Here is a 9,885-nt window from a genome sequence, read left to right on the forward strand (position 1 = left end):
TCCCTGGGGGCCTGGCAGGTGGAAGAACTGGGCCGTCCTGGCAGTCACTGCAGACTGTTGTTTTTCTTCCGGGCCAACCCCTACTTTCGCAACAAGGTCATCGTTAAGAAGTATCGGCTCAGCGTCACAGGTGAGACAGAGCCCTCCTGTGGGAGGGGAGGCTTCAGGTCCAGTCGCGGGCACCCACGGAGCAGGCTGGATCCTGGCACCCTTCATTCCCTGCAGGGTGTCGGGCCACTAGTTCGACTGCCATCGAGTGGTACTGTGATGGTGACGGGGAAGCCGCCGGCTTCTTTCCGGACCCCGGCTGCGTGACCTTCCTCGACTGGCTGTCTGTTCTCAACTGCCCAGGCTCAAACAGGGTTGCTGAGGTCAGGGCCTCCTCCTTGACCTTGTCATAATTGAATCTGCTGGGGCCTGGGGCCTGGCGCCTGAACCTTGACCTGCTTTGTCTCGCCTCCCGCTCCCAGGTCATCATGGAGGACCTGTGGCTCAATCCCCTGCACTACTACTACCTTGGCGCGTAGGATCCCGGCGTCCCACAAGGACAGAGGAGGCCAGGTGAGCAGCCAAGGGGCTGGGGTGGAAGAGCTCCTGTGGCCGCCTCCCGGGACACCTGTGGGCAAACACAGGCTCCAGTTGCTCGGAGGCATTAGGGTCGCACAAAGCAAAGCCGTCAGTGCAGAGTCTGTGGAGAGACTCGGACCTCCTGGACGTGGCAGTACCGGACCCTGGCCGCCCACCAAGGGCCGACGTTGCACGTCACTGCTGCCTCCCGGTGTCTCCATGACAGGGCTTTCTTAAGCACCCTCAGGAGCCCGTCCCCTCTCCTCTCCCGTCTACTCCCCCCTCCCTGACCCCCGGAAGGTGTCCATTTCCCATCTTTCCTTTTCTGTGTCCACCTCGCTAGAGCCTGCGCGTGGCGCTCTGAGCCTTGTCTAGTGGGTCAGCGGGGTTCATGCCGTAGTTGTACGAGGAAGCTGGAGTAAGGTTCCTGACCGCTGGGTGGGTGGGTGGGGGGGGTCGCGCGGTGGGGGTTGAGGTGGCAGGCGCAAACCTTCACGAGGTCTCTTCGGGGCAACAGAGTCTGACAGGGCGGGAACTAATGAGAGGACACACGCGGGTCTTTGCTATGCTGTACCTACACACTCACCGTCGTCACACTGTACGTGTGCGTGTGTGTCCCTGCCCCTCTTTCCCTCTGGCTCTGTGTCTCTCTCACACACACTCATAGGCAAATTGTCGTTCAGAGCCGTGAAGGTACCTGCCTGTTTGATTGCTCATGTGTGCCTCTCGAACCTCTGTGTGCCAGGTACAGGAAGACGTGCTGTTTCCATGAGGAAGCTGCCACCCCCGTGTGCGGATCATCCACACGCCCCCCCCCACCCCCAGGAATCCGGTGGGACCTTTACTGGCGGGTGATGTGAAGTGCCTCCCTGCTTCTGGAGACTGGAGAGAGACAGTGTCAGTGCCGAAGGGAGGAGGCGGGCATTCGACCTCATAATGGAGCATGTGCCATGTTTGTGCACCAGCAGGGAGAGAGCAATAAACAGGAGGGAGTTGTTTTTCCTGTGCGTACACCTGAGGACAAGGCATGGGCTGTAGGAGTAAGCCTGGCCACTGGTGGGGGTGGGGGTCTTCGTCCTCCGGGCCAGGGTTTCTCCTGACACCTCAGGGTCTGGTCCCTCAATAGGGGGCGGTGGTCGGGCAGCTCACTGTGTGACCTAGCTCACGGACACTTGAGTAGGGAGTGGGGCTTGCCCAGGGTCCCATAGCACGCACGGAAGGGCCGAGGGCCGCCGGGCCCAGAGGCCCAGGGGCACGATGCCCACAGTCTGGGGCGCTGGGTTCTGACTGACAGGCGGAGGGCGGGGCTGCGTGTTGGACCGCCCCCGGTGGCGGGAGGGGGTGGAGGGGCGGGGCCGGAGGGAGTGTGCACGCGGGTGGCCTTCGGAGCTTCCGGTCCGCCCCACGGGGCGCCTGCGCACATGCGCAGGGTAGCGCTCTCGCCAGGCCCGCAGCCCTCCCGCTGCAGACATGCCGGCGTCCGGAGGGTCGTCCCCGCCACCGCTGTCGGTGCCGGGGGCCACGCGCGCCATGGCCAGTAGGGGAGCGGGCGGGGAGGGCCGGGCGGCCCCGGCAGCCCCGCAGCTCCAGGGTCTGCACAGGGGCCTTGAGGCGGTGGCGACCCCTGTGTTTCCGGGGGAACCGCCCCCACGGTCCGCTTCCCCCAGGGCCCGGGCGCAGCAGAGGGTAGCTGGCGGCAGGGAGGGGGAGGGGGCGGAAGCCTGTGTGTCCCCCGTGGACATGGAGGTTGTGTTGCGCCCTGAGGCCTCCCCTTGCAGAGAGGGGGCGGCCAGCGGGGAGGAGGTCGTGCTGCGGCTGTGGGAAGTAATGGAGGAGGTGGAGGTAGAGACTCAGGACCCACCGCAACAGGAGGATCCCCAGGCACCGGCACCCACCCGGCGGAAGCTATCAAAGCGCAGGCCCAAAATGGAGCGGCTGGAAATCCTGCAGTTGGAGCTCAGCTTTGTGACCGCTCGGGCGAGAGGTGCATTGGAAAGGCTAAGAAGAAAGGTGGCGCGAAGCCGCAGATTGGTCTTTGACCGCAGAAGGGATGTCATCCAGAGCATCCCCGGCTTCTGGGCTGCAGCGGTATCCTTAACCGGTGTTCGCTCAGGGGGCAGCGAAGAGGAGGAAGGGATCTGGAGCTCCAGAAGGAGCAGGGCTGTGGGAAGGTGGGAGGGGAGAGCCAGGGACATGCGGATCGGTGGGGGGTAGTAAAAGGCCGAGACCAATCTGGTGGAATAATGAGGACACACTGCATAGATGTGGCCCGGTAGTTAGCACAAAAGGAGGCAGGTGTAAGAGCTGGGAAGAAGATCAGCAAGGAAAGGCAAGTAGGGCTCAAAAAGGACCCTTCACTCTGCAAACATTGGAAGGCATTCTTTTCCTGGAATTCTTTTGGGTGGGGCAGCCCCCTCTAACAGACTGCTAGGCACAGCCACCAGGCCTTAGAAGTGGGGGAGCCACCTGCATCTGCGCGCGCGGGCTCCCTCCCTCCCTCCCGCCCTCCCTCCCTCTCTCTCTCTCTCTCTCTCTCTCTCTCTCTTTCTCTCTCTCTCTCTCACACACACACACACACACACACACACACACACACATCCTTCCTTTTGGGACGGATGGCGTAGCATGTAAAAACCAAGTAGGGCTGAGGAAGCCTCCATTAGCAGCCCATCCCCAAGCCAGTGCAGGCAGGCAGTTTTGCATACACCCAGGAGCCCCTGTAGACCCCAGACCCGAGGGTGCATGTGGAAAGGCCAGCAGGGCCCATCATCAGGGTGGGCCAGTGTAGAATGCCTGCGCACCTCCGGGGAGGTTCCCTGCCCCACACTCTCCTCGCTCTCTCGTCTGGTTCCGTTTCTCCTAGCTCCTTGACCTATAGCAGTTGGTGCACCACCCCCAGCTGTCAGCCATCATCAGCCATAAAGATGAAGACTTACTTGGCTACCTGTTGAGTTTGGAGGTCAGTCCCGGAGTTACTCTGGGGAGAGGCTCGGGGGAGGGGGGTGTTCAGAGAGAAAGGTGGGAGGGGCAGCTGATCCAAGCCAGTGCGCAGGTTCACTCAGCACACCTTAGACAAGACTCCACCTGGCCCTTTTTCATGGCCTGGCAGGTGGAAGAACTCAGCCTTCCCCAGGCCTCCTGCAGGATAATATTTTTCTTTTGGGACAACCCCTACTTTCAGAACGAAGTGCTCATTAAGGAGTATATACTCAGCATCACTGGTAAGCAGGGTCTTCCTGATAGCAGGGGTTGTCTCTGGGTGAAGTGGGCTGCACAGAGGGTGACGTAGCCGTAGCCTGACATTCTTCAATTCCTCCAGGATATGAGGCCTTTCGTTCTACCACAATCCATCCTCTGTCGGGTTGTGAGGGTGCAGGGACCAGCTGCTCTCAGGACTCTGAGGGCCTGACCTTCTTCACCTGGCTGTGTGCCCACAACTGCCCAGACTCCAACAGGATTGCTGAGGTGGGGCCCTCTGGGCCACTTCAGCAGTGACCTTTGTGGGTTTCCCTTTTGCTGGGAAAGGGGTCTGCGTCATGAACTAACCTGTCCTGCTTCCCCTCCCAGGTCATCGTTGAGGACCTGTGGCTCAAACCCCTGCATTACTACCTTGGGAAAGACAACACCCGGAGAGGGGATGGAGCTTCAGAGCCAGGTGAGCATCCAGCTGTGGAACCTGTTAACTGGTTCCTGTCAACCCGTGGGAAAATTCGGCCTTTGAACAACTGCATAGGACACCGAGTATTTAGGACGGGGTGGGGGGGTCCTCTTACCTCTTGAGAAAGGTGAATGTTCCTGTACTGGGAAAGAGGCTGGGCTGAAGGTGCTATGAATACTTTTTCCATAACTCACTCCCAAGCCCACCCTCACAACCCCTTCCTTCTCCCCTCCTGGGTTCTTCTCTCACCCTGTGCACACCGGGGTACAGACCATGCGTGAGGGGCTCTCTGTCACCCTGTGCCACCCGTTTCTGTGGCCACATTCCAAGGCTTCCCCACATGGTCCCAAGAACCCTGTCAGTTTCACAGACGGGCGGACAGCCCCCTCAGTTGTAAAGGGAATCATTTTCATTTGGGAGAGGTGTCAGCGCTACCAAATGGTGAGGGATGGTATATCCGGTGAGGGCTTCAGAATGCAAACGCTGGTAGGGTGCAAAGACACACAGTGTTCCTTACATCTTCTGTCTCCTCGTGTGCGCGCGCGTGTGTGTGTGTCCATTTGCTTGTTTTGTGCCTGTCTTTGCGTAGGCGTATGCATGAACTCCAGCCTTCCAGATGACCGGCGTGAATCTCTGGGATATACCTGACCTTGACCTTCACCAGGAACTTCGAAGTATCTCAAGAAGGAAGAGATAGATATCCTGCATGTCACATTTTCAGAGGGAGGGAAATAAAGCTTACCAACTGCCTTGCTATGCCTGGGTGATTGGTAGTGGAAGATTGTGTGAATAAATCCAAACCACCTGAGACAAGTGCTGCAGCCATGGGCTGTCTGCCTAGTAAGAGTCTGACGGCTTAACCTGGAGGATGGAAAAAAGGGACTGGGCCCCGCGCCCATCTCGACCCCTTCCTTCCCCCTGTGGATTCTCTCCCCGTCTTGGGTTCTGCTCCCACCCTGTGCACACCGGGGTACGGGAATCCTGTCAGTTTCACAGACGGGCGGACAGCCCCAGCAATTGTAAAGGGAATTATAAGCGGGCCACTATCTTTGAAGCAGGGGGAGACTGACGACAGGGTGGATTGGGTTGTTTCCGGTGTGGGTGTGGGGTGGGGGAGACTTCTTTCTCTCTGTTGTCGATAATTGGGCAGAGCGGCTGTTTCCGAGAAGAAGCCGATTCCATCCCATCCTGGGCGGTGTGGACCCCTGGAAACTTCCTGGGTGGTGCTGGGACTGTACTTTTGCATGCCACTGGCACAGAAGGCACAGACAGGGAGGGTGGGGGCACAGATCAAACGCACCCTGTGCCAAGCTCTGTCGCTTTCAACCCAGTGGGTTATCGCTCCCGTTGCTGCCCAGGCCGGCAAATACTACCCTTGCTCCTTACCTCCAAGTGGACTGGCCTCAGATTTGTAGCTCAGCCGACACTGGATGCACGCAGTGCCCTAACTGGTGCAGTTCCGAATGAGCATCGCCAGGGTGTTTCTCCTCGTGACGTATGGTAACAAAGATGTCTCCTCCTGCCAGATGGCCACCCCCAGCCCAGACCCTTCTCTGGGATGGGTCCCTCTCCTGGTACAGAGCAGCAGCAAACTGTGTTAAGGGCAAGCCCTGGGACAGAGAGAGCAGTGGCAAAATGTTAGCCCCGAGAAACATTTGGCAGGCTCCTTCCTGAGCACGCAGCTGGTCGGTCCCGGAAACACCTGCCACGCGGTAAGGTGTTTACTCAGCTACAGCTCGCGTGCGGGTGGAGATTGCTGTGGAAGCCCAGACACATTCCTCTCCAGGTTAGCCAAGGGTGTGTCCACCCTCTGCAGGTCCCTCTGGGATGCTCTGCTGCCGACATTCTCCCCGTGATCTCGGTGATCCCTGCTCAAACATCCCCGCACACTGTGGGGAGTGGTGGGGCCCCCCATGCTACCACACAGACCCTTGGAAGTTGAGGTGGTGGCAAGTACCTGACTGCTTGGCCTTGAACCCCAACAGCACCAGGCTGCCCTTCAGGCTTTCCTGGAGAGGCGATGGCCCTCTGCCCCAGGAACCTGGGTGCAAGACCGCTACCGCTACTGCCAAAGGGTGGCTCTGAGGACCAGCTCTGAATGCTGTTCTCAGTTGCTCCACACGGGTTGCAGAGCAGTGTTTTTAGCTCTTAAGTGTTCCTCTTGAGGGACACAGGCAGCTATGGGCCATCCACAGCAGTTGGTAGGATCCCCCATGGTGGACAACAGCAGGGATCTTCTGGAGACATGGCCCGTGGGCGGGGGCGGTGGGGGACTTGTGTGGGGCTGATGCGCAAAGTAGTCACCTGTGAACTCACAGTGGGCTCGCTCCTACCTCTGGTGTAGGCTGTTAGGAAGGTGCTGCCTCCTACACTGGAAAGGGAGGGCAGCTTGAAAAGTGTCCTCACCCCATCTAAGTGTCTCTGCCTGCCTGGAAACTCTGTCACCCCCACTTCCTCCTCAGACCTGCGCTACAGGGAAGGGAGGTGTACACTGGGGTTCACGCATGAGGCACAGAGCCTGTTGCTGCCCTCTGTAGGCTCCAGGGCCAGTGCGGGTCCTGGGGACCACCCGGACCGATGCAGCTTACTGAGATCTTGGTGGAGCCCAAACCTGGGACCCACTGGCAGTCTTCCTCCTGCCAGGTCCCACTAAAGGCACAGTGTGTGGATGTGGTGTTAAGTCAGTGTCCATGCTGTCAACTGACCTTGCCTCCCGCACCCAGCGACATAGCCTCTGGTTCATTCTGCACGGCTGCAGTCACCTCCCCAGGTTGCTGGGAGACTTGGCCCAACACCCTGCAGGTGTTGGGAGACTTGGCCTCCTGCCAGGGCACAACCATCCCTCTGTGGAAGTCTTCTCCCTAGGAAGGTCAAGCGTTAGGATGACTCACCCTTCCAGTGGTCATACTGTATTTGTGTTTGCCCGACTTGTCTCCCTCTTCCTCTCTCTTCCCCTCGCTGACTTTCTCTCCTTGAGTCTGTCGCCGTGTCACTTTCACTCACTATGGTGTTGTATTTCTCTCCCTCTGCTGTCTTCTCCGCCCCGCAATTTCAAAATTCAGTGGCGATTTAATTTTAAATTTTAACATTGTTCTGGCCATGCCAGTCTCGGGGGCGTGTCCTGCTGCAGCCACTCTCACTTTCTCACCCAACATCTGGGTGGGGCAGGTTGGCAGGTGACGGTGACCTCACACCTTTTCTCCAGCTGAAACCCCTTGATGCCCGTGAACCAAGGTGTTTTTCCGAGCCCTTGGCTCTCAAAAGTAAGAGCTTGGATGCATCCTTTTACTATGAGGAAGACAGAGGCAAAGAAGACAAACAGCGATGTCGCTGAGGGAAGCCACAGAGGACTCCGATTTCACCCCTTCACAGGGCAACCAGAGAAAAGCTGGACGCTAATTCAGAGACCCCCTTTACGGTCCTCCCACAGGGCGGATTCCCACACTGGCCCTTCCATTGTTGCACCTGAATGTGTGGTGTGTGAGAGGTGAGGTTGCCTTACCTCTCCCTTAGTTCAAATCTAACTCCCTCCATCAGCATTGCTTGCCCTGTGGATTCATGGGCCACTGTTATAAACCATCCCCTCCAACCTTTTATCCTGTGTACCTTGTGGGCCAAGGGGAACACCAACACAGATAGCTGGCTTGCTGAGGCCTCCACGTTTGGGAGATGGAGAGCAGAAGTAGCTCATGGGCGGGCTGGCTAAGCATCGCGGTTCACTATGGGATTCCCGGGGAGATGTTTACCAGAATCGTCAATGTTTACCCCAGAGAAAGCTGGACCAAAGAACTGACAGACCAGAGGACACTGCACAAACTAGTAAGGATCTCGGCAGCACAAGCATGTAGACACAGGAATGGGGCCCTGTGTTTGCCCAACCCAGTGTAGATGAGTCCAGGGCAGCTGGGCCAAAGGGCTAATGGATGAGGGGGCTCCAGTCCACTCGGCCTGGGACTTTCTACTTTCAGTGTCATACCTTCTTGGAGCTGGAGCTGGTCTCCTCCACCTTTCACCCACACAGGGGGACTCCTGAGTACCCTTGGAATGAAAGTGGTCAGGCAGTAAAGCATTCCATAAACTCAGGAATGAAGGGTCAACAAGAATCATCATACTCCCGGGCATGTGTACAGGCGTTCAGGGGCAACAGAATGCTAGCCAGGGCCCCTCCCGGTGTTCCTGCAGACACAATCCGTGTCTTTCTACAGTGCCACTGAAAGAGCCTTGGGATGGCCCTGGACCAGAAGCTGCTACCGCATCGCCCTCAAGAGACTCTGCCATTTAAGCCAGTGTGTGTGCCCGCGTGCGTGCATGGGCGCGTGCACACGCGCTCTCCGTGTCTCTTTATTCCTCCCCTCCCTCCCTCTCCCCACCCCCGTCTCCCTTCTACGGAGACAGAAGGTTGGGAGACGTGCAGTATAAATGTATATATGTTACATACATTACACGCATGCCCTGCTCACACACACCACACACTCTCTCACGCTCACTCATCTGCCGTGCATCGGACCTCTGTTCTTCTGCCAGCTTGCCTAGAATGGACACTTGCCTCATAAACTCTCCTGGGTGGGAGACATTCACACTTGAGGGCGTGGAGTTTGGCTGCTGGAGTATGGCAAAGAAGCTACTGAGTGCTAGCAGTTCTTTTGACTCCTTTTGTGTTTGCTCACTGGATGCTGGCACACGGAGACTGAAAGTTGACCTTTCTCTCACTTTCCCTTCCAGGTCATTAGGGAGGACAAGGACCTCTGTCTGGCTCATAAGCTCTGTACCACTACCTTGGGTAGTAAGTAGAAAGCCAGGAGAGAATAGGTCCTTTGAGCAGGCACGTGACGCAGTGTTGAAAAGCCAGTATTTCTGGTTCCCGGGAAAAAGAGTGCACAAACTGAGCTCTCAGTTTCTCTAGGGGACAAGGAGGCATAGGACTATTTTCACAATGGATACCACATGCATTCTTTTTCCTGCTGAAGGTGATGTCTCTGCGGCACTGACAAGACGGCTGTGCTGCATGTCACTGAAGCTTCACTGTATCTTCAGAACATGTCTTCTACAGCCACCGTCAGCCTTCTTCCTCTACACACAAGTGCCTCTGTGACTGTAAACCCGCCCTAAAGAAGTTCACTCTGTGCTATTTTCTACCACCTTTTTGCAGAGCCCCTCTTAACCCTGATGATGTCCCTCTTTTCTGAGTCCCAGGGGACTGCTCCAATAATTTCACGATGTATCTGGGGTGAAGGTTGACCATCGGGCACAAATTTAGTCTCCTCAGGGCAAATGCTGCTTTAATCACAGATCTCAGTCTTCAAATAGGCAGTGACAGTCCTCTTGTACAGGCAGTGACATTCATCCCTCTATCGCTCTGACCGTGCACAATTGTGCATGTACACGTGATCCATACTTTTCAGAGGGGAATTAAGTTCCAACATTTGGCTTTCCTCCAATACCCGTGAACTCTCAGCTCCTAGAACTAGTCAATCATCTGCAGGATCCTCAAGCACTGGAAAGAATTCACCATGTAAACCAACCCAGGCTTTCATACCTAAGAGTCGCCTGGGTTGTTGTTGATTTTGCTTTTGTTTTCTGTGTTTGACAAATGTGGAGTGAGGGGTAAATGGCTTCTCCACCTGCAACCAGGAGTTCCTTATGCAAGGATGGTGGGCCAG

At 57.1% G+C, this 9,885-nt stretch overlaps 1 protein-coding gene across 1 annotated transcript; it reads left to right on the forward strand.

Moving 5' to 3' along the window:
* Nucleotides 1-2,097: 2,097 nt before the first annotated feature.
* LOC308279528 (testis-specific Y-encoded protein 10-like) lies at nt 2,098-6,513 on the forward strand (the record flags this gene model as incomplete). The annotated part of the gene is made up of 7 exons (XM_080719654.1): nt 2,098-2,730; nt 3,446-3,526; nt 3,677-3,788; nt 3,887-4,032; nt 4,135-4,308; nt 6,211-6,300; nt 6,400-6,513. The coding sequence occupies 7 exons, from the start codon at nt 2,098-2,100 to the stop codon at nt 6,511-6,513; spliced, it is 1,350 nt and encodes a 449-aa protein (XP_080575780.1).
* Nucleotides 6,514-9,885: the final 3,372 nt, after the last annotated feature.

This window comes from Muscardinus avellanarius (genome assembly GCF_963383645.1).
Source record: "Muscardinus avellanarius genome assembly, chromosome: Y".
NCBI classification, from domain to species: Eukaryota; Metazoa; Chordata; class Mammalia; order Rodentia; family Gliridae; genus Muscardinus; species Muscardinus avellanarius.